At 42.6% G+C, this 24,212-nt stretch overlaps 3 protein-coding genes across 3 annotated transcripts in view; 2 read left to right on the forward strand and 1 right to left on the reverse strand.

Annotated features, from left to right (window-relative positions):
* The first annotated feature begins 194 nt into the window (after positions 1 to 194).
* GLA (galactosidase alpha) lies at positions 195 to 14,105 on the forward strand. The gene is made up of 7 exons (XM_065915020.1): positions 195 to 534; positions 6,102 to 6,276; positions 7,316 to 7,493; positions 8,071 to 8,162; positions 9,858 to 10,019; positions 10,235 to 10,432; positions 10,797 to 14,105. The coding sequence occupies exons 1-7, from the start codon at positions 326 to 328 to the stop codon at positions 11,100 to 11,102; spliced, it is 1,320 nt and encodes a 439-aa protein (XP_065771092.1). The 5' UTR covers positions 195 to 325; the 3' UTR covers positions 11,103 to 14,105.
* Positions 14,106 to 16,509: 2,404 nt separating this feature from the next.
* RPL36A (ribosomal protein L36a) lies at positions 16,510 to 19,751 on the reverse strand. The gene is made up of 5 exons (XM_065915022.1): positions 19,641 to 19,751; positions 19,119 to 19,224; positions 18,841 to 18,908; positions 17,148 to 17,270; positions 16,510 to 16,651 (listed from the first exon to the last, which is right to left on the reverse strand). Exons 1-5 carry the CDS (start codon positions 19,749 to 19,751, stop codon positions 16,631 to 16,633), a joined length of 429 nt encoding a protein of 142 aa, XP_065771094.1. The 3' UTR covers positions 16,510 to 16,630.
* Positions 19,752 to 23,803: 4,052 nt separating this feature from the next.
* Positions 23,804 to 24,212, forward strand: part of BTK (Bruton tyrosine kinase) — a 31,708-nt gene continuing 31,299 nt past the window's right edge. Inside the window, exon 1 of the mRNA XM_065914997.1 lies at positions 23,804 to 23,934. The gene's annotated coding sequence lies outside the window, so the exon portion shown is untranslated. The remainder of the gene's footprint in view (positions 23,935 to 24,212) is intronic.

Raw genomic sequence — 24,212 nt, forward strand, 5'->3', positions numbered from 1 at the left:
CATGTGAGATCTCGGTCACGTGAGCACCGCTAGGCTCTAACCCCGGATCATTAAAGTGCCGCACTTCCTTCTGGTATAAAAATAGGGCGGGTCGATATTCAGAAAGAGGGAGAGTGGTTGGTGGCGGCGCGTCGTCTGTGACTGGTCATTGGTCGGCCTCTGGGGATACCATCCCAGTTGCTGGAGAAACAGTCACGTCACGGCTTAATAACTCACCGGTGATTGGTGATGGGCACCAAAGCGGGTTCCGCGGACGGTCTCTGCCTTTTTACCCCCGAAGGTTAAATTTTTAAAACGCCAGGTGACTCTTGGAAATCTGTGCTGTATGATGACAGCGATGATGAAACCGTTGAGCAGAGTCCTGTGGCTGGGCTGCGTGCTGGTCTTTTGCTTCCAGGTCCTGGTTCCCTGCGGGCTCCCTGGGGCGTGCGGCCTGGACAACGGTTTGGCGATGACCCCTACCATGGGCTGGCTGCACTGGGAGCGCTTCATGTGCAACGTGAACTGCCAAGAAGAGCCAGATTCCTGTATCAGGTATCAGAGATTTGGGGTACCTTCTTCCCTTCGCCTTTCCATATATTTGTCTGGATGTGTTTGGAAGGATGGAGGGTCTCAGCGAGAAAATTTTCAGCTGAAGAGAGAGCTCCCTTATCGCTGCTGCTTTTTTATCCCCAGCAAACTGCCCTGGATGGGGACTAGCCCTGAATTTTCTCTGTAACCCCTGGATGGGGACTAGCTCTAGATTTTCTCCATGTGACCCCTTGGGGTGGGAGTCTGGCCAGCGACCTCTGCTTCTCCACCTCTTTCTGCCTGTTCACTCACCTAAGGTCTTTCTCCATTTACCATCCAGTTTGTTCAGACCCTTATTGAGAGCTACTGCTCCGTGTCTGCCGGGTACTAGCACTGAGAACAGCTGTGGCGGATAGGAGAGACGGGACTAAGACGCGTGTCATTTCTTCTTTTGGGGTCACGGGTTCCTTGGCTCTAATTTGAGGGAATTTAGAGAGACCATAGTGTCTCCTAGATCTCCCCACCCCATAGCCCTTGGGTATGGCGCCTGGTTGGAAGGTTATGCGGCGGATCGTTAGTTGATAAGACAAGTATTGATCCTATCAGACTCACACATCCTTTGTCTGCAGATTGGGAAAGCAACTCTTACCTCAGGGAACCAACTCTGGTGATCTGCAAAACAGTTCTTATCTCACACAGGTTGACTTTCAACTAGATAACCCATTTGAAGGACAAAGCACAGTGCAATACCAGACCCCGTCAATTAGGCATATGGAAGGAATGTTCTTACCCCATGCTCATGCTCAGCCCACGTGTTCGACCCTTTGCGACCCCATGGACTGCAGCCTGCCAGGCTCCTCTGCCCATGGAATTTTCCAGGCAAGAATACTGGAGTGGGGTGCCGTTTCCTCCTCCAGGGGATCATCCTAACCCAGGGATGGAACCTGCGTCTGTTTCATCTCCTAATTGGCAGGCGGATTCTTTACCACGACTTACTAGGTGGCGCTAGTGATAAAGACCCTGCCTGCCAGTGCAAGAGATGAAAGAGACACGGGTTCAATCCCTGGGTCAGGAAGATCCCCTGGAGGAGGAAAGGGCAACCCACTCCAGTATTTTTGCCTGTAGAATCGCATGGACAGAGGAGCTTGTCGGGCTTCAGTCCATAGGGTCACAAAGAGTCGGACACGACTGAGTGAGGGAACAGGCAAGGAATGTTCTTAGCCTGGAATCTATGGGGGAATTAATGCAAATCTGCAAATGTGAGTATATGTGCTTTTCTGGAGAGAGGATCTTGAGCTTTGTTCAGATTCTCAAATAGACCTCTATCTAGAAAAGTTTAAGAATCACTGACAGATATTGTTTAAAAACATAATAAAGACAGCCTTAGTGCAGAGGCCCCTCTATAAGCAGCGGTCATGGTATATCCCAGTGACCATAAGTTATTCCTTTGAATGTCTTTACAAATATTGGTCAAACATGACAGAGTTAATTGGCTTTCTAAGTTTCAGACTAAATCCATCATGACTTTGGAGTAAATTATGGCCATCCCATATTTCTTTCTGTCTTTTCCTTTTTTTCCTAAGCGGTGGTTGTCTTATTTTTGTATCTGATTATGAAATTAATTCATGATTATGGCAAAAAATGTGGATAGTAAAGAAGAGTATAAAGAAAATAAAGATTCCCCTCATTTCACCATCCATAAATAATCATGGTTAAAGTGTTAATATGCAACCTTTCCATTTTTTTCTATGTAAATAAAAACACGAATTTCTTTTTAAAGTGATTTTCAATAAAAAATGAGATCACGTTTATGTCACGAGCAGTTAACAAGACTCTGAAGTCTGCCTGCCTGGGTTCAAATTCTAGCTTATTATTACTTTGCCAGGTGATCTTGGGCAAACTGATGATCCCTTTGTAAATTGAAGAATGAGTGCCTGGCACAGAATGAGAGTTTCATAAGTGCAGATTTTATGTATATGCCATACTTTATTTAAACAATCTCCTGTTCATAACTATTCACACTCTTCAATTTTTCATTATTGTGAACAAAGCTTGCTAATAACCACCCTTGTATATCATCTGATTTTTTTCCTTAGAAGTCTAAATCCTGGGTCCAAGGGTATGCTCATTTTGTTTCATATCAAACTGTCCTCCCCCAAAAGTTTTACAAATGCACCTTCCCAACAACCATGTGGGCTTCTGTGGTGACTCAGAAGGTAAACAATCTGTCTGCAATGAGAAGACCTGGGTTTCAATCCCTGGGTCAGGAAGATCCCCTGGAGAAGGGAATGACTACCCACTCCAGTATTCTTGCCTGGAGAATGCCATGGACAGAGCAACCTGGTGGGCTACAGAGAGGCAGACAGGACTGAGCAGCTCACGCTTTCACTTTCAACAATAGTGTATGAGTTCCTGTTTTCCCCCACAGTCTGGCCAACACTGCATTTTTGTTATTCTTCTGAAATTTGCCAAACTGGTAGGTGTTTTTATTTTCATTTATTGATTACTGATAAAGTTGAACATCTTTTTATAAGTTAAATTGGCTGTTTGTTTGCATGATTTCTTTTCTGCACTGCTTGTTTGTTCCGAATTTTTCAATTGGAGTGTTTGGGGTTGTTTTGTTTACTTTTTGGTTTTTGTTTGTTTTCGGTCTACCATAAGTTGTAAACTCAGTGGTTCTTTTCTTTTTTTGGACCATTTCGCACAGCTTGTGGGATCTTAGTATCTTAGTTTCCCAACCAGAGATCCAACCTAGGCCCTTGGCGGTGAAAGCTCAGAATCCTAATGACTGGACCACTAAGGAATTCCCAAAACAGTGGTTCTTGCTATATGTTGGTTTTGATATTTATGTATCAAACACCAGATTTTTCCTTTATGATTTCTGGCTCTGGCATCATGCAAAGAAAGTTCTTTCCTATCTGAATATAAAATAGAATATAAAATGTATATTTTTACTAGTATTTTTATGGGTTTTTAAGTATTTAAATCTTTAATCCAGCTGAACTTTGTTCTCCTATAAGCAATATTATTTAATATGTACTAAATTTCATGATATCAAATGGCTTGAAGAATCTCTTTTCTGAACTTCCTCTTTGATTCTATTTATCTGTGTATTCTAATGCTAATAATACAGTACTAGCTTCATTTATCTTTTGCAGACTATTCATGTATATAACTTTTGAGGTGAAGTTTTTGAGTCATGCTGCAAACTTCCTTAAAAAAGTCATTTGGGGGTTAGTTAAAGGTTTTATTAAGTGTCTAGAAGTGTACAGGGAGAGTTTGCTTTTTTTTTTAATATTGAGTTTTCTTATTCAAGAACAAAATAATGTCTCTCAATTTATTCTCATAAATTAGAACATCATCAGTCAGTCAGTCAGTTCAGTCGCTCAGTCATGTCCGACTCTTTGTGACCCCATGGACTGCAGCATGCCAGGCCCCCCTGTCCATCATCAGCTCCCGAAGTTTACTCAAACCTCATGCCCATTGAGTTGGTGATGCCATCCAAACATCTCATCCTCTGTCGTCCCCTTCTCCTCCCGCCTTCGATCTTTCCCAGCATCAGGGTCTTCTTTTTTTTTTTTCATCAGTGTCTTTTCAAATGAGTCTGTTCTTCGCATCTGGTGGCCAAAATATTGGAGCTTCAGCTTCAGCATTAGTCCTTCCAATGAATATTCATGACTGATTTCCTTTAGGATGTACTGGTTGAATCTCCTTGCAGTCCAAGGGACTCTGGGAGTCATCAATTCTTTGGCACTCAGCTTTCTTTATAGTCCAACTCTCACATCCATACATGACTACTGGAAAAACCATAGCTTTGGCTAGACATCATTGGCAAAGTAACGTCTCTGCTTTTTAATATGCTGTCTAGGTTGGTTATAGCTTTTCTTCCAAGGAGTAAGCATCTTTTAATTTCATGGCTGCAGTGATTTTGGAGCCCCCAGAAATAAAGTCTGTCAAGGTTTCCATTGTTTCCCCATCTATTTGCCATGAAGTAATGGGATAAGATGCCATGATCTTAGTTTTCTGAACGTTGAGTTTTAAGCCAACTTTTTCACTCTCCTCTTTCACTTTCATCAAGAGGCTCTTTAGTTTTTCTTTGCTTGTGCTTCATCCAGCCCAGCATTTCACATGATGTACTTCTGCATTTAAGTTAAATAAGTAGGGTGACAACATACAGCCTTGATGTACTCCTTTTCCTATTTGGAACCAGTCTGTTGTTCCATGTCCAGTTCTAACTGTTGCTTCCTGACCTGTATACAGATTTCTCAGGAGGCAGATCAGGTGGTCTGGTATTCTCATCTCTTTCAGAATTTTCCACAGTTTGTTGTGATCCACACAGTTAAAGGCTTTGGCATAGTCAATAAAACAGAAGTAGATGTTTTCCTGGAACTCTCTTGCTTTTTCGATGATCCAGTGGATGTTGGCAATTTGATCTCTGGTTCCTCTGCCTTTTCTAAATCCAGCCTGAACATCTGGAAGTTCACAGTTCACATACTGTTGAACCCTGGTTTGGAGAAGTTTGAGCATTATTTTGCTGGTGTGTGAGATGAGTGCAACTGTGCTATAGTCTGAATATTCTTTGGCATTGCCTTTCTTTGGGATTGGAATGAAAACTGACCTTTTCCATCCTGTGGCCACTGCTGAGTGTTCCAAATTTGCTGGCATATTGAGTGCAGCACTTTCACAGCATCATCTTTTAGGATTTGAAATAGCTCAACTGGAATTCCATCACCTCCACTACCTTTGTTCATAGTGATGCTTCCTAAGGCCCACTTGACTTCACATTCCAGGATGTCTGGCTCTAGGTGAGTGATCACACCATCATGATTATCTGGGTCATAAAGACCTTTTTTTGTATTTTTGCCTTCTGTGTATTTTTGCCACCTCTTCTTAATATCTTCTACTTCGGTTAGGTCCATACCATTTCTGTCTTTTATTGAGCCCAGCTTTGCATGAAATTTTCCCTTGGTATCTCTGATTTTCTTGATGAGAGCTCTAGTCTTTCCCATTTTGTTGTTTTCCTCTATTTCTTCGCACTAATCACTGAGCAAGGCTTTCTTATCTCTCCTTGCTATTCTTTGGAACTTTGCTTTCAAATAGGTATATCTTTCCTTTTCTCCTTTGCCTTTTGCTTCTCTTCTTAGCTATTTGTAAACATCATTGTTTATTCAAATGAGCCCTGCACTTAATTTTAAAATTACCTCTGGGTATTTTAGGTTTTGTCTGTTGCTTATTTGTTTGCTCTTGTGAATGGTGTCTTTTTCTCTGAATAGGTTATTGTTAATATCTAAAGAAGCTACTGATTATGTTTACTTTGTAGTTTTACTTTACTGAACTGTCTTCTTAGTTCTAATAGCCTTTTCAGTTTTATGTATTTCTCATTCCTCTTTTAATTGTTTGGGGTTATTAGGGGTAGAAGGGGAAGGAGTGAGAAGAAAAAGGCCAGTCCATTTTACCTTCATTAGTTGTAATTACTACCAAATTATTACTGGGTTGAAAAATAAATTGCAAAACCTTGAGATGCCTAATAAATCAGAGTACCCAAGCATTTGTCTAATGAATTGTAATGATTCTTGGAATTTGTCTTTCAGCGAGAAGCTCTTCCTGCAGATAGCTGAGATCATGGCCTCAGATGGCTGGAAGGATGTAGGTTATGAGTACATCTGCATTGATGACTGTTGGATGGCTCCTGAAAGAGATTCAAAAGGCAGACTTCAGGCAGACCCTAAACGCTTTCCTGGTGGGATCCGCCGCCTAGCTAATTATGTGAGTGTATGGTAATTCTCTTTTTCATTCAGGTGACTATGAGCATATCTATACATAATCTTGCTCAAAACACTTGGAAAGTAAAATAGCTGTTACTATCCAAACAATGAATTGTAAGGCTTATTGGGTAGAATTTTCATCCCATCAGCAGATCTGTGTTTTGCAATAGTTCTTGAGGCCCATCTTGGAGAAGTTCTCTTTTTGCTGAAATCACTGAATTCTCTAGGAGAAAAAAGGAACTTGGTTCTTGACATGCATGCATATATTGCCATATAAATTTTGAGCAGTTATCACAATTGTACTATAGACTACAACTTTAGAAGATAGAAGGAATATGTTCTGGAGATTGTTATGTTCTGGAGTAATGGAGCCAGACACTAGCTAAAGGCAGTGAAGACAGATACTGAGTGCAATTGAGTACTGTTGTAATAGGGTCAAGAGCCAAGTTAAATCCAAAATACACCAAAGATGAGTGGGGTTTTAAATAGCCAGATTGTGGGGGGTCAGTGGATGAACAATTACTAAGAGGAGATATCAGGAGGCGGGGAAGCAAGCCCAGCACTTAGACATCAAGGGTGGGGCAAAAGAAATTTGATCAGATATTAAAAGGTGGAGGAGGGAGGGTGACTTTGCAGGATTCTTACTAGACAGGGAAAGCTAAGGTAGATGCCTACTTGAAAGGGGGTTCAGAGGTGCCTAAGGTTCAGTCAAGGAAAGAGTCTTTGTCCAGATAAATCTATCATTGCCCTGAAAATGTAACTTTTAAGATCCTGTCAAATGAAGATCAGAGCAGCTGACAGCTTTCACATCAGTTCTATGCTATTGTTACATGTAGAGTTTGAACTCAGCAGAACTGGAGACTTTGCTCTTTATCTCCTGGCAAACTAATCTGGATAATTTTATGGGCTGGGGGGCAGGGGAAAGCCCCCCCCCCAGTATCTACCTGGTGAAGTGTACTGGTCTCTGCCTCTAGCCTGAAGTGGTTCTCTCTATTTCATGATTGCCCTTCTAGCAAGGTGACTCTTCTCTCTCATTTCAGGTTCATAGCAAAGGACTGAAGCTAGGGATTTATGCAGATGTTGGAAACAAAACCTGCGCAGGCTTTCCTGGGAGTTTTGGATACTATGACATTGATGCCCAGACCTTCGCTGACTGGGGAGTAGATCTGCTAAAATTTGATGGTTGTTACTGTGACAGTATACAACATTTGGCAGAGGGTATGTTTCATCCACAAGATTTAGCCAAGAGCAAAAGGCAGAACTTTGAGGACAAGGTAGCTAAGCATCCAAAGAACTAATCCTCGCTTTGGAAATATCCAGTCACGATACTGGAAATGATGATTCTCTGTGTTCCAGAGCTCCTGCCTCTTCTTTCAGTTTGTCCACGCATTTATTCATTCATGCATGTAAAAGCCACGTGTATCTAACCACAGCTAATGTCATGAACTTTTCATGTAAGAGAGCTCTGAGTTGACTGCAGATAATTGTTAACTCTCTGTCCATCCAGTGATGGACAAAGAATCCATCTGGGAAAAGAATCCCAGATGTCAAACAGTCACACAGAGAAGAGCGTCTTCCTTCCTGCCCTTCCTCAATATAGACACCATCCCACACTCTCGCCTCAGAACAATCCCAGCAGTCTGGGAGGCACTACACACAGTGTAACCACAGAGTCACCTCTCTGTGCTGCTGGTTTAAAGTAGAAATGTGGCCCTTCCAGGCAGCTTCTTTTGAAAATATTACAGCCCCAGCTGGAAATTCTTTTCTTTATTTTACACATTGTTTTCTCATACAGGTTATAAGCAAATGTCTTTGGCCCTGAACAGGACCGGCAGAAGCATTGTGTACTCCTGTGAGTGGCCCCTTTATATGTGGCCCATTTTTAAGGTGAGCTAGTGAGCCCAGAATCCAACAGAGCCTTGCTGATAGATTTTCAGAACTCAAGAGCAAAGGAGACGAAGGTCCCTGTCAAAGTCCAGCCTTACTTAACAGTCTCATCCTGCCATTTCTCCCAGGATTTATCCACTTCTCACCATCCCCACTGCTGTAATTGGAGACTGAGCCACCATAAACTGGGAAGCCAGTCAGCTTTGATTCTTTTTGTCTCACAGTTCACAACCTATCTGCAGCAATCCTTTTAGTACTGCCTACAAAATATATCCTGAATCAGCCCACTTCATTATCATGTTAACCTATTCAGTTTCCTTCTATGAGCTTAGCACTATTTACCTATTTACCTATTGTATGTCTCCTCCATTAAAATGTAAGCTCCAGGAGGGCCGGGACCTTTTCTGACTTTATCAGTGTATCCCTACCTTATGGTAAGTGGTTTTTTTTTTTTTTTTTTTTTGGTAAGTGTTGAATAATTACTTATAGAATGAATCCCTGCTATCTTCTGATCTCTGCCAAATTCTCTAACCTCTTTCTAAACATCTTAAACCTCAGATAGCCCACCTGCCTACCTACAAACTTTTATTTCTAATTAAACATAACAAATTATATGCCTGGGATTCAAATTGCCTTATCATCTGCTGACTGAGTCCTGTGTGATTTGAAACTTTTACTTATTTAAATCATTTTAGTTATTTTTTAATTGAAGTATAGTTGATTTATAGTATCATACTAGGAAATCACTGTATTTGCTTCTGATTATAAAAGTAATACATGTACATTTTGGAAAAGTTTGACCGTGAAGTATAGAAAAAATTAAAATCCTCCATAATCCCAAGACAGTAGTCCCCCCATCCCACAGTTTTGCTTTCCATGGCTTCAGTTACCAAAATATTAAATGGAAAATTCCAGAAATAAACAGCTCTAAGTTTTAAATTGCACATGTTCTGAGTATCATGATAAAATCTTATTCCATCTCACTCTATCCTGCCTGGGACATGAATCATCCTTTTTTGTCCAGCATATGCATGCTGTGTACACTACCCACCCATTGGTACCTGTATAGGAAAAAAAAGTACTACATATAATATACTGTCTGCAGTTTCAGGCATCTACTTGGAGTCTTAGAATGCATCTCCCACACATAAAGGGGGACTGCTGCACCTAGTTACTGTTTGCTAAATTTCCAGCAAAAACAGTGCTAGAACCATTTTAAGTTATATAGCCTACTTCTGAAGCAAACATCTTACAATGAAATTCCATTATATTAATGATAAGGATTTAGCTCTCCTCATAGAGACCTTTAATCTGTAAACTAAGGAGGCTACAAGTGCCTTTTTATTTTTTTCCCATTTATTTTCTGTTTTTTTTTTCCATTTATTTTTATTAGTTGGCGGCTAATTACTTTACAATATTGTAGTGGTTTTTTCATACATTGACATGAATCAGCCATGGATTTACATGTGTTCCCCATCCCGATCCCCCCTCCCGTCTCCCTCTCCATCCCATCCCTCTGGGTCTTCCCAGTGCACCAGCCCTGAGCACTGAGAGAATAGCATTGAAACAAGTATACTATCAAGGGTGAAACATCACCAGCCCAGGTTAGATGCATGAGACAATAAAACATGATTGTTTTCCTATCACAAGAATGTTAGTAGAAAGTAAACAGAAGAGTTCTCTCTGTTTTCACAGCCCAATTACACAGAAATCCGAGAGTACTGCAATCACTGGAGAAATTTTGCTGACATTTATGATTCTTGGCAAAGTATAAGGAATACCTTGGACTGGACATCTTCTAACCAGAAGATAATTGTTCCTGTTGCAGGACCAGGAGGTTGGAATGACCCAGATATGGTAAGAACCTGAGCTCTCTGGTTCAAGCTCCTGAAGTGGACCTGTTTCCTTCCTACTTGACACCCAGGACAAATCAGAAGGGAGAAGTTCCTGGGAGGAGGCTTTATGTGAGAGTAATCAGAGCAGGATGCCCTGGAACGTGACTTGTCTCTGTGTCTAGGTAACTTTAAGAATGTTTTATCTCCCTTGAATTCTTACTTCATTCTTTGTCCCAGTTGGTGATTGGCAACTTTGGCCTCAGCCGGGATCAGCAAATAACTCAGATGGCCCTCTGGGCTATCATGGCGGCTCCATTACTCATGTCCAATGATCTCCGACACATCAGCCCTGAAGCCAAAGCCCTTCTTCAGGATAAGGATGTAATTGCCATCAACCAGGACCGCTTAGGCAAGCAGGGGTACCGACTTAGAAAGGTAATGTTCTATTATTAGAAAAGTAATGTTCTATGGGAGAAAATAGAAATTGGCCAGGAACGTCTTCTCCTGCCTTCTCATTTACAATTCATCCAAATGTTTATTTGGGGTGTGTATTTTAAGATGGTTTAATACTCAAGTACCAAGTTTCTCTTGGACTGAAATCTGTTACTTTATGGAGGATATGCACTGATCTTTTAAGAAGGCATTTTTTAATCTTGATATCATAATCAATAATGAGGCTCCTTTGTGCTACTTTTCTCTAAAAGTGCTCGATAATTCTAAGACTTAATGCCATAAATAATATGGCAGCTTATTGCTAGTTACCAAACTATCACACCTCTTTTCCTGGCTTGCTTTTCAGGAGAACAACTTTGAGGTGTGGGAACGCCCTCTCTTGAACTTAGCATGGGCTGTGGCTATAGTAAACCTGCAGGAGATTGGTGGACCTCGTTCTTACACCATCTCTGTTACTTCCTTGGGTCGAGGACTGGCCTGTAATCCTGACTGCCTGGTCACAGAGCTCCTGCCTGAGAAGAGGAAGCTTGGGTTTTATGAATGGACTTCAAGTTTAAAAACTCAAATAAATCCCACAGGCACTGTTTTGCTTAGGCTAGAAAGAACAAGCTCAGTTCAGTTCAGTTACTCAGCTGTGTCTGACTCTTTGTGACCCCATGGACTGCAGCATGCCAGGCTTCCCTGTCCATCACCAACTCCATGAGCTTACTCAAACTCATGTCCATTGAGTGGATAACGCCATTCAATCATCTCATCCTCTGTCATCCCATTCTCCTCTCGCCTTCAGTCTTTCCCAGCATCAGGGTCTTTTCCAGTGAGTCAGTTCTTTGCATCAGGTGGCCAAAGTATTGGAGATTCAGCATTAGTCCTTCCAGTGAATATTCAGGACTGATTTCCTTTAGGATGTACTGGTTGAATCTCCTTGCAGTCCAAGGGACTCTGGGAGTCTTCTCCAACACCACAGTTCAAAAGCATCAATTCTTTGGCACTCAGCTTTCTTTATAGTCCAACTCTCACATCCGTACATGACTACTAGAAAAACCATAGCTTTGACTAGGCTTTGTTGGCAAAGTAATGTCTCTGCTTTTTAATATGCTGTCTAGGTTGGTCATAGCTTTTCTTCCAAGGAGCAAGCATCTTTTTATTTCATGGCTGCAGTCACCATCTGCAGTGATTTTGGAGCCCCCCAAAATAAAGTCTGTCACTGTTTTCATTGTTTCCCCATCTATTTGCCATGAGGTGATGGGACCAAATGCCATCTTAGTTTTCTGAATGCTGAGCTTTAAGCCAACTTTTTCACTCTCCTCTTTCACTTTCATCCAAAGGCTCTTTTAGGCTTTCTTTGCTTTCTGCCATAAGGGTGGTGTCATCTGCATATCTGAGGTTATTGATATTTCTCCCAGCAATCTTGATTCCAGTTTATGCTTCATCCACCCCGGCATTTCACATGATGTACTCTGCATATAAGTTAAATAAGCAAGGTGACAACATACAGCCTGGACATACTCCTTTCCTGATTTGGAACTAGTGTGTTGTTCCAAGTCCAGTTCTAACTGTTGCTTCCTGACCTGCATACAGATTTCTCAGGAGGCAGATCAGGTGGTATGGTATTCCCATCTCTTTCAGAATTTTCCACAGTTTGTTGTGATCCACATAGTCAAAGGCTTTGGTATAATCAATAAAACAGAAATAGATGCTTTTCTGGAACTCTCTTGCTTTTTCGATGATCCAGTGGATGTTGGCAATTTGATCTCCGGTCGCTCTGCATTTTCTAAATCTAGCTTGAACATCTGGAAGTTCACGGTTCACATACTGTTGAAGCCTGGCTTGGAGGATTTTGAGCATTATTTTGCTGGTGTGTGAGATGAGTGCAACTGTGCTATAGTCTGAACATTCTTTGGCATTGCCTTTCTTTGGGATTGGAATGAAAACTGACCTTTTCCATCCTGTGGTCACTGCTGAGTGTTCCAAATTTGCTGGCATATTGAGTGCAGCACTTTCACAGCATCATCTTTTAGGATTTGAAATAGCTCAATTGGAATTCCATCACCTCCACTACCTTTGTTCATAGTGATGCTTCCTAAGGCCCACTTGACTTCTCATTCCAGGATGTCTGGCTCTAGATGAGTGATCCCACCATCGTTATTATCTGGGTCGTAAAGATCTTTTTTGTACAGTTCTTCTGTGTATTCTTGTCACCTCTTCTTAATATCTTCTGCTTCTGTTAGGTCCATATGATTTCTGTTCTTTATTAAGCCCATCTTTGCATGAAATATTCCCTTGGTATCTATAATTTTCTTGATGAGAGCTCTAGTCTTTCCCATTCTATTGTTTTCCTCTATTTCTTTGCATTGATCACTGAGGAAGGCTTTCTTATCTCTCCTTGCTATTCTTTGGAACTCTATGTTCAAATGGGTATATCTTTCCTTTTCTCCTTTACCTTTAGCTTCTTTTCTTTTCTCAGATATTTGTAAGGCCTCCCCAGACAACCATTTTGCCTTTTTGCATTTCTTTTTCTTGGCAATTGTCTTGATCACTGCCTCCTATACAATGTCACAGACCTCCACCCATAGTTCTGGCACTCTTTATCAGGTATAATCTCTTGAATCTGTTTGTCACTTCCACTGTATAATTGTAAAAAATTTGATTTAGGTCATACCTGAATGGTCTAGTGGTTTTCCCTACTTTCTTCAACTTAAGTCTAAATTTATCAATAAGGTGTTCATGATCTGAGCCAGTCAGCTCCCTGTCTTGTTTTTCCTGACTGTATAGAGCTGCTCCATCTTCGGCTGCAAAGAATATAATCAATCTGATTTCTGTATTGACCATCTGGTGATGTTCATGTGTAGAGTCTTCTCTTGTGTTGTTGGAAGAGGGTGTTTGTTATGACTCTTGGCAAAACTCTGTTAGCCTTTGCCCTGCTTCATTCTGTACTCTAAGGCCAAATTTTCCTGTTACTCCAAGTATCTCTTGACTTCCTACTTTTGCATTCCAGTCCCGTATGATGAAAAGGACATCTTTTGGGGATGTTAATTCTAGAAGGTCTTGTAGGTCTTCAAAGAACCATTCAACTTCAGCCTCTTCAGCATTATTGGTTGGGGCATAGACTTGGATTACTGTGATATTGAATGATTTGCCTTGGAAATGAACAGAGATCATTCTGTCATTTTTGAGATTGCAAGCTAGACTGCATTAAAAAGCTTACTTTACAAGTGACTACCCTGCTTTTGTCCATCTTCAGCTGTTTTTATTTCCTTGAGTAAGATTTCCACACTTGAGCTATCTGAAAATATTTTGGGGAAAAGCCTTTGAACCAGATATGAATGAAAGAACAGCTTAGTAATATTAATAAGTAAAATAATAATTTACAGACATACCTCATTTTGTTGCATTTAACAAATACTGTAGGGGTTTGAGGTTTTTTGTTTTTTTCACAAATTGAAGGTTTGTGGCAACCTGCGTCTGTCACAAGTCTATTGACCCTGTTTCTCCAACAGCATTTACTCACTTCATGTCTGTGTCACATTTTGGTAATTCCCGCAATATTTCAACCTTTTTCGTTATTATTGTATTTGTCATGGTGATTGTGATTTACTACGGCAAAAAATATTGACTCACTGAAGACCTAGATGATAGCAATAAAGTATTTTTAATGCATCCATTGTTTTAGATATAATGCTATTGCTAGTATTTAATAAATTACAGTATAAATGTTAAGTTTTATATGCACTGGAAAACCAAAAAACTGGTGACTACCTTTTTATCTGTTGCCTGTATGGGAACTACAGACTAGGCACTATTCTAGATGCACAAGGTGTGCTGACCTCACAACAACCCTGATGCAGGTACTTCGTCACTGTAAACTACAGCCTGGATTTTAAAACAAGGCTGATGGCTCAACTGGTAAAGAATCCACCCACAATGCGGGGAGACCCCAGTTCAATTCCTGGGTCAGAAGATCCCCTGGAGAAGGGATAGGCTACCCACCCCAGTATTCTTGGACTTCCTGGGTGGCTCAGCTGGTAAAGAATAGACCTGCAGTGCAGGAGACCTGGGTTTGATCCCTGGGCTGGGAAGATCCCCTGGAGAAGGGAGCAGCTATCCACTCCAGTATTCTGGCCTGGAGAACTCCATGGACTGTATAGTCCTTGGAGTCCCAAAGAGTTGGACACAACTGAGCAACTTTCACTTTTTAACCCTTACACCACTACCTACTTGAATGGCACTAATTCTTAGCCTAAAGGCCAGTACTTTGGCCACCTGATGCAAAGAGCAAGCCAACTCATTGGAAAATACCCTAATGCTGGGAAAGACTGAAGGCAGGAGGAGAAGGGGTGACGGAGAATGAGATGGTTGGATGGCATCACCGACTCAATGGACATGAGTTTGAGCAAACTCTGGGAATAGTGAAGGACAGGGAAACCTGGCATGCTGCAGTCCATGGGGTCACAGTCAGACACAGCTGAGTGACTGAAATGAACTGAAAGGGAATATAGAAAGAAAACTACTTAATTGAAGGGGAAAAAAAAACCCTACCCTAGAAGGATTACCCTTCATAAATAGATGATTTAGAGGCAACCCATGCATGTGTGCTCATTTGCTTCAGTTGTGTACTATTTGCAACCCTGTGGACTGTACCCCACCAGGCTCCTGTCCTTGGCAAGAATACTGGCATGGGTTGCTATGCCCTCCTCCAGGGGATCTTCCCATCCCAGGGATCGAACCAGTATCTAGTACGTCTCCTGCAAATGTGGTTTCTTTACCACTCACTATGCCACCTGGGAGGCAATCCAACAGACCACATTACTGAATTTTTATGGAAGAATCTTGTCAGGAAACACCCCTACACACACACTTAACTTTCTAAGTCTAGAAACAGTTGTTTTTGTAATCCAACAAATGCAAATGGCCTTCTTTAACCAACAGTTGGTACATTATGACCTAAAATACCAAATGTCTGGACAGAAGACACCCTCCCCTTCAAGATGAATTGCCTTATCTTGAGGTCCTACGGCAAGGCAATGAACTTCAAATTGGGGTATGGAGGAATGAGTCATTGGAGGATTTCCAACCTTCCTTTTCCTCTAATTGGTTTACCTGAGGACCAACCTGCAGCTAATGCTTCAGGCCTACCCCTTTTCCACTTCCCCTTTTACTATCACCCTTATCCCACATAAGGAAAAAAAGCTGTTCAGCTCACCCATCATGAATGCAGGACAGTTCAAAAGGCCCACTCAAAACTACAATATGCACGTTGTAAGAATTCCTTAGCCTGTCAGGTGATAACCGACGTTTTTTCAATAAAACTGGAGGACTATTAGCTGGCTATACTAAAATTGGAATAGAATTCACAAATCCAGACTTAATTTATCCACAGAAACTAACTTGTAAGGAAACACCGCCATCTCCAGTTACCAAAATGCTTAACTTATTTGCTTCACCTCCAGTATTGCTGCACAAGAATGAAGAATACAAAAGCACACAGAGGATTCCAACTGTTAGGCACTTTACAACGTGAATAGGTTATTCCCCATAGATTCCACTGGGGAGTTTAACTCAACTTTTAGTTATCTACTTTAAATTTTGAGGAAGTTTAGGGGGGATGAGAGTAAGTCTAATGACACATATAAGGGCTTCCCCGGTGGTGCAGTGGTAAAGAATCCACCTGCCAAGCAGGAGACTGGGATTCAATCCCTGGGTTGGAAAGATTCCCTGGGGAAGGAAACAGCAACCCACTCCAGTTTTCTTGTCTAGAGAATCCCATGGACAGAGAGAGGAGCTTGGCAGGCCAGAGTCCATGGGGTCATAAATGAGTCAGATGTGACTGAACAATACTGTGCCTAGAGAACTGGGTTGAAATTTCTCAACTTTAGTTGACTTAAATTCTGGTGAATTTAGTAGTAAATGTGAGACAAATTATGTCACTCCTTGTGAACCCCATTTTCAATATGGACATAATTGTCCCAAGTGCTGAAAGTAGCAAACCCATCACAGCATCTGATGTGATAACAATCAGATAACTCCTAATGAGTCAAGAATCCAAAACCATCAAGCATAAATTTCCCAAAGAGGATTTTATTGATGACATTTTTATTTCCCTTCCAAAAAAACCAACTGGAACTAAATGAAGTAAATGATCTCAAACTTTTATTGTCTTCATAATAAAACAAAATATGAAGCTCAAAATTGGATCACTTGGCCCTGTAACAGAACAGGAAAAAAAGTGAGTTTTTATAGTTTGTGAACAATCTTTACTCCATCAAGAATAGACACATCCCTTATTAAAAACCAGTCTTTCCATTTCCCCCTTCTTACTCATGTCAAAACTCCCAAAATCTATGGATCATAGTTATATTGAGAGGACTGACTGCCCCTGATCTTAATGAGGGGCCACAAAAAACAAGTAGGCAGAAATCTTCACCTCTCAACATTACAACACCTCTCAACATTTCCCTGGTAGCTCAGATGGTAAAGCATCTGCCTACAATGTGGGAGACCCAGGTTCAATCCCTGGGTCAGGAAGATCTCCTGGAGAAGGAAATGGCAACCCACTCCAGTATTCTTGCCTGGAAAATCCCATGGATGGAGAAGCCTGCTAGGCTACAGTCCATGGACATGCTGAGCAACTTCACTTTCTTTTCTCTCAACATTACAAATCCATATAGAAAAAATTGCACCTTTCACCCCATAGTTATACCTTTCTCTTCTTATCGCCTCCCAACTCAAAATGCTTGCATCTCTTAATAGCCAGCATTCTCTTCGATCTACAGTTGGGCTCAACACATTCAAGCCTCAGTACAATCTTCTTTGTAGTTTTAGCCTGGAAAAATAAATCAAAGCCTTCATAAATCACTGCAGAAAATCCTTCTTCAAAAATATGACTGCCAGGTCAAGTACTACATACAGCAAAGCTCTGCAAAATTTTAAAGTTGTGATAATTTGTCTTAAGCTATAGGGAGAAAACAGAATTGTAAAAATAAGTGGATGTTGTGGTGACCCAAGGACAAAAGAGCAGATAAAACCAAGGAGGGTCTTGGAATGCAGGAACAGAAAAACCAGACCCTTACGTCTCCTTTCCTACCCCATAGGGAGAAGGTATTTGCCTACCCAGTATCATGCCTCATCCAATCAGCAGATGATCCCACTCCTTGTACCCTGAGTATAAAAGTGGACTAAGGACCCCTGTTCAACATCAGTTCTCCCTTGAGCTAGCCCACTGTTCTAATAGCATCTCCTATTCTAATAAATTTTATTTCCCACTCACTCTGTCTCATGTCTTGAAATTCGTTTCCAATCTGCACCCAGACCACGACAGATATAAAAGAAAATGGTGGCATTATCTACTTGAAATCAAGTTCTCCATTCATATCAAATATCATAGAGGATTTCTTATCAAATAGGCCCTCATCACACCACCTTGTCCTTTTAGCAGTTAAGTATTCTGCACAGGCAAAAATGGGTCAACTGAGTCCATGCAACTATACTTCAAACAGCGTCTGCAACCCATTAAACAAGGTTAATAAATATTACTTAAATCTACTCTTCAGAGACTACAATTACATCGAGATTTTATGTGATATTACTTAACTCACAAAGTACACTTCTCACAAACATTCACCTTTTAAAGCCTGCTCCTGTAGTCTGAATTCTATTGCTGCTAGTTTGCAGTTCTCAAAAGGGCAAAAACATAGGTACAACGTCCCCATCTCCTAAACAAGCTACCCAAATGTGGAAATGGAAATTACTACCTTGAGATCAAACCATTGGATCCATTAGGTCCAATGTACCTAAATGAACACTGAAATCATTCCTGAATACTTTCTGGAACCAGGCTGAATGAGGAGCTAAGTGATAAAGAAATGCTGTTTGTGGGAAGGCTATGATCCAAGCATTGTGTACTTTAAGGGATAGACAAGTTACCTGGGGTGGAATAGAAACTCAGAAATTCAGACTGAGAAACACAGGTTATTCAGGAAGTCAGTGGCAGACCTAAATGGCTATTTTAAAGAACTTTTAAGACTTCGTCAGGTAAGTAGCTGACTTCAGGCTTCTGAACAGATCTGAGACACAAAATAAGAGAAGGATTCTTACTGCAAGCATGAGAATTCCTTAGGAAAGCAGGTCTCATTCCTTCATGTTTGCCTCTTCACAAAGAGGAGGACAAAAACTATAAAACAGTGAGGCAGTGTACTACTGTACACTGCAATCAGACCTGGACTGCACTCCCAGCTACCTTCACTGACTACTAGATGTCTCCACAGGTAATTGAGGTAACTTCACTGAAACTATAAAAACACACATCTATATTGTAGACGTGTGTGGGCTAAAAATAAATGTGAAGTCTCTGCCACGGTCAGTGAGAAGCTTATCAAACAGTAATTATTACGAACCTTTTTCCGGAAAATTGGCTTAGTCTGCCCACCATAGCCACTCTGCTTCCTGTCATAACGCCGCTTTCCTGGGAGAACGCAAGGTATTCGTTAGGGTTTATCAAACATGACCAATCAGAACAGACACGTGAAAAGGTCTTCTCATCGATTTTACCTTGGACTTTCCAGCAGTAATAACAATCAATGCCCAAGTGCGAAAGGGAGGGGAGACTGGGCTCGCGTATTCTATAACTACGCAAATGCTGCATTAAAACCAAATCACGTACAAACCATCTTACCCTGGGCATATAAAGAATCCTTGCCCTTCTTGTACTGTGTCACTTTGTGGGGCTGGTGCTTCCCGCACTTCTTACAGAAAGTCCGGCGGGTTTTTGGAACGTTCACCTAGTAAATAAACCGTTCAGAACATACAGTGTTATCAGACCATCGGCACAAAGCCCAACCCGACCCAGCTGAAGCTAAGCCATCCCACGAGGACTCGACTCTCAAACTCCTCGCCAACACACAACGCTGACTATAAAGTGGTCTAGCCCCATGTACTTCAAGTACAGCGGCCTCCACCTAGTCCCAAACTAAAACAAGAACATATTCCTTCTACCGCTGCCTAACTCTACCCCTTAGATCGCATCACTTCAATTCCTGGCCCTAAAGCCCAGTCCCTTTGGGCTCGATCCTGGCAACATTGGGTTCCTTTGGTACAACGAGTCCACGCAGGAGCCTGGTCACATCCCGAGACGACACCATCAACAGAGAGGAAAAGATTAGACTGGATGTTACCAGACCCCACCCCAAGCTCCTACCATGTTTGCGAGAGCGATACCCGCACAAAAAGAATGAGGTCTGGCCGGAAACGGAAGTATATAGGAGGTTTCTCGTCGCGCTTCCTCATGGGAGTCAGTGGGAACAACCATAGAGTCTCAGGCTCTGTGCACACCTCCCTCTGGCGTCTGAGAGGACTCAACTCAAGCTGCAGGCACAAGCTTAAAGAAGGGCTCCGGCTGAGGCTGATCTACTCTCTTCAACTTCCTCTCGCCCCACTCCAGCTTTGCAGCTTTTCCTCACTTCCTCACTTTTGGCGGATACTGCTGCATAGCAGCGGTAAGTGAAGGAAGCAGTGCTTCCAGACCGTCTGGCTTCCATGTGCCTATCCCCGAGGGAAGCCAGGACCAGAGTGAACTGGACGAGCCCACCACCTTCATGTCCGATTCCTGTTCCACTTCAAGGTCACTGGGAGCAACATCTTTTAGTGAGCTGTCGGTTCACTGAAGGCTTACAGGGAGCCAGTGCTCTAGTTCATCTATCACATCGCTATTTGGTGCATTCAACAAATGTTTATTGAATGCCTATTCTGTGTTGGGCACCATTCTAGCGGAGGGTAGACAGGCTTAGTCGCTTCAGGCGTCTGACTCTTTGCGACCCTATGGACTGTAGCCTGCCAGGTTCCTCTGTCCATGGGATTCTCCAAGCAAGAATACTGGAGTGGGTTGTCATGCACCACTCCAGGGCATCTTCCCGACCCAGGGATCGAACAGGCAGTCTCTTCGGTCTCCTGCAATGGCAGGTGGGTTCTTTACCATTGAGCCACCTGGGAAGCCCTCATAAATGTATAATTACAGACTAAATACTTTGTAAGAAAGGAACAGTGCTCGGCATTAAACAGCCCCCGTTTGTTTAGGGAGCAAGTTGGCTGCCCTAGGTTCTGCAAAGTGAGGATGAAATTGTTCAGCTCCAACAACGGCAATAACAGGCCAAAAGATAGAACGTGTCCAGCAGCTCACTTCTCTGCACATCCGGTGGAAGGCATGTGCCAGGTTTCAAGAGAGTCCAGCAGAGAAAGACTGAAGGGTTCTGGGCATTTTAAGTGAATTGTCCCATAAGATTCTCACAGTAATTCTAGGAGGTAACTGATACTATTATTTCCATTTTACAGTAGAGGAAACTGAAATCATAGGGTGTTAAACAATTTGCCCAATGCTGATAGTATTTAGTCTGGAGGAGGAAATGGAGTCCATGGGATCTCAAAGAGTTGGACACGACTGAAGGGACTAAACACATACAATAGTATTTAATAGAACCAGGGTATAAACACAGGTGATCTGACTCCAGAGCTTGGGTTCCTTTACCATAATATGATTGTTTTGGCCTGGTAATTATAATCAATTCAGTCACTCAGTCGTGTCCAACTCTTTGTGACCCCATGAACTGCAGCACGCCCGGCCTCCCTGTCCATCACCAACTCCCAGAGTCCACCCAAACCCATGTTCATTATGTTGGTGATGCCATCCAACCATCTCATCCTCTGTCATCCCCTTCTCCTCCTGCCCTCAATCTTTCCCAGCATCAGGGTCTTTTCCAGTGAGTCAGCTCTTTGCATCAGGTGGCCAAAGTATTGGAGTTTCAGCTTCAACATCAGTTCTTCCAATGAACATCCAGGACTGATCTCCTTTGGGATGGACTGGTTGGATCTCCTGGCAGTCCAAGGGACTCTCAAGAGTCTTCTCCAACACCACAGTTCAAAAGCATCTTTTGTGCTCAGCTTTCTTTATAGTCCAACTCACATCCATACATGACCACTGGAAAAACCATAGCCTTGATTAGACGGACCTTTGTTGACAAAGTAATGTCTCTGCTTTTTAATATTCTGTCTAGGTTGGTCATAATTATAATAACAAACAACTATTGAACACTTATTATATGCCAGGCATTTTCCTAACTACTTCACATGCTACCTGTTTTAATCCTAACAACCCAGGTGATATATACCTTTATTAGTATTTAACAAGTGAGAAAACAGGCATGAGACATTAAAGTTGATTTAATGGTATGACATTACCCAAAGTCACACCAGTGGTTATTATATGGAGCTGGAATTTGATCCCAGGTAGTTTCAAGACCACAGCCTGGTACCTCACCATGGCATCACAAGGGGCAGCAGGAGCATCTACAGAGTAGAGAATGATTAAGAGACAGAATTGGCAGGGACCCAGGAGGAGGTGTCGCTAGATTAGAGGCTAAGGAACCTGGAGTTCATGCTTGCATTACCCTCCAGGAACACCCATGAGTCTAGAGCTGACTCTCTGATCAGCTCTATTTTGTTGAGCAGTGTCTGGGAATGAGATAAAAATATTACCACTGCCTACCACATTTCCCAAAAGTTTCTTTGCCCAACAGCCAGCCTATAGGCTCAGAGCATTTCCTTCTCCTCGGGCTCTTATGCAGTGTTACTGGCCTTCCAGGTGTTTCTAGAGATTTCTGACGTTAGCAACATGGAAATATGAAGACAATGGACATGGCCTCTCTTAGTCTAATGGACCTTAGTTCTTTCTGTCACACCTCATGTGGCATAGCTTTGGTTTAGAGTCCTTCACCAATCCTGGTCTCTGGTTTGAACATGATCCTGCTCATTGATTTCCCTTAAGATGAGGAACTCAGAATTGAACACAGGACTCCTAGACATAGCCTGGCCTCACAGTGTATGTGACTTGTTCACTTACTTACATCTAGACATTGGCACTATTTGGGTGCACTCCTTCTGTCACCTGGACAAGTGTGTGAGGGGAGTGTGCATGGGCAGAGTGAGGGAAAGTGAGTGTCTGTGACCAACTCTCAGGCAGACCCCTGGAGCAGCTATTCAGAGGTGACTGGTGAAAGGATAGAAATTGTCAATAAAATAGATCATGCAACACTGGCTGCCCCTTTATCTTGTGTGGATGTGAGGATTAACTAGTCAACTAGCCTACAAATACTTTTGAAAAATGTCTTGTTCCCTTAAAAATTCTGACAGACTTCTAGTGGGATTTATGATCTGTTTCTACATATAGCACCTGTGCTGTGCTTAGTCACTCAGTCGTGTCTAACTCTTTGCACCCACATGGACCATAGCCCACCAGGCTCCTTTGTCCATGGGGATTCTCCAGGCAAGGATACTGGAGTGGGTTGCCATGCCCTCCTCCAGGGGATCTTCCCAACCCAGGGATCGAACCCAGGTTTCCTGCATTGCAGGCGGATTCTTTACCAGCTGAGCTACCAGGGAAGCCCTACATATGGTGCCTAGGACAAGTAAATATGGCAGTGGCTGATGTGTCAAGATGGGCAAGCAGATCAGTCACCCGGGGCTCTGTGGCCATCATGGTCTATGGCCAGTACTATCTGCATGTCCTAGGAGAGCCCTCCTGAAGACGATCGCTGCTAGAATGTGAGCTAGAAGGTGGCTGAGGAAACATTCAGGCTTCAAGCAGCACATCTTTTCGAGACCAAAGAGAAAGTTGTAAATGAAGAGTTAATCCCCGAGGTCAAATCTAAAATGGAGAAAATCAACATCCACAGAAAATGGGAAGGACACATGTCAGTGTGTGGGCTTACACTCAGACATTTTTATCTGTAGAAAAAAAAAAATGCTTTCTTAGAAAATGACTCAGCAGGGGGAAGTCTTGTCTCTACCTCTGTCAGGATCTGTACTTTGGGGTCCCTTCATCAACAGTCTCCATCCTTCACTGTCAAGTTTAACTGTGCGGCCTCGAGTCTCTGCCTTAGAGGACATGAGAAGCTAAAGACACCCTCCCTCGCCAGTCCCTTTGTTTTGTCTCCACAGATCTGTGTTTCTCCTCTTTTCTGGAAGTCTCCGCTCCCTGTGTTGACCATCCCAATGGTCCTTTAGCGATGTCGTCCCTTTACGTTGGGGAGGTTGGCCTGAGGACATGTCTGCTCAACCCAACCCGGTCTAGAGTCTCAGTGGCCCCAGTTATGTAGAGAAGAGTTCTTTCAGAGCAGACTCAACTAGTACTCTCAGAGGTCCCAAGCAAATGAAGGGCGGGGACTGCTGGGGGGGAGGGGGGTGGAATAAGGACAGCAGCAGGGAACCAGATACCATGCTGCTGAGAAGAAGAAGAAAAAAAAAGACATTGGTTTAAGTCAGGAAACAAAAAAAGGGAACTGAGTGGCTGTGAAAGGGTGGGGTTTGCTCAGACTGTCCTTCCTCTCTGGACTGTAAGAATATGTCTCCAGGGCCAGTGTCTTCTGACATCGAGTCCCAACTTCCAAGTCCCGGCATCTCAATGCATCCGGGGAGCTGCCTGCATTAAAGTCAGAACTGAGGTGGGTCCGGGGCATGGCAAGGGCTGGACAGCAGCAGCAACTGCCTTTCCTGGGACCTTGAAGGTCAGAGAGAAAGCGTGGCTGGTGCCATGTAGTCTGAGGCCGGAGGAGGCTGATGGAGGGTGGGAGTGTCATCAGCCCAAGGCCCTGGTAGTCCCTTCTGATGATCAGAAGAGGCTGGAAGGGTCTTTTCTGGGGAGGTTATAGTTGGGTGGAGACAAGAAGAAAAAAAAGGTGACATGAGTTGACCATCTGAACAGGTAGCAGACGCTGGAAAG

This window comes from Muntiacus reevesi, chromosome X (genome assembly GCF_963930625.1).
Source record: "Muntiacus reevesi chromosome X, mMunRee1.1, whole genome shotgun sequence".
In the NCBI taxonomy this organism is placed as follows: Eukaryota; Metazoa; Chordata; class Mammalia; order Artiodactyla; family Cervidae; genus Muntiacus; species Muntiacus reevesi.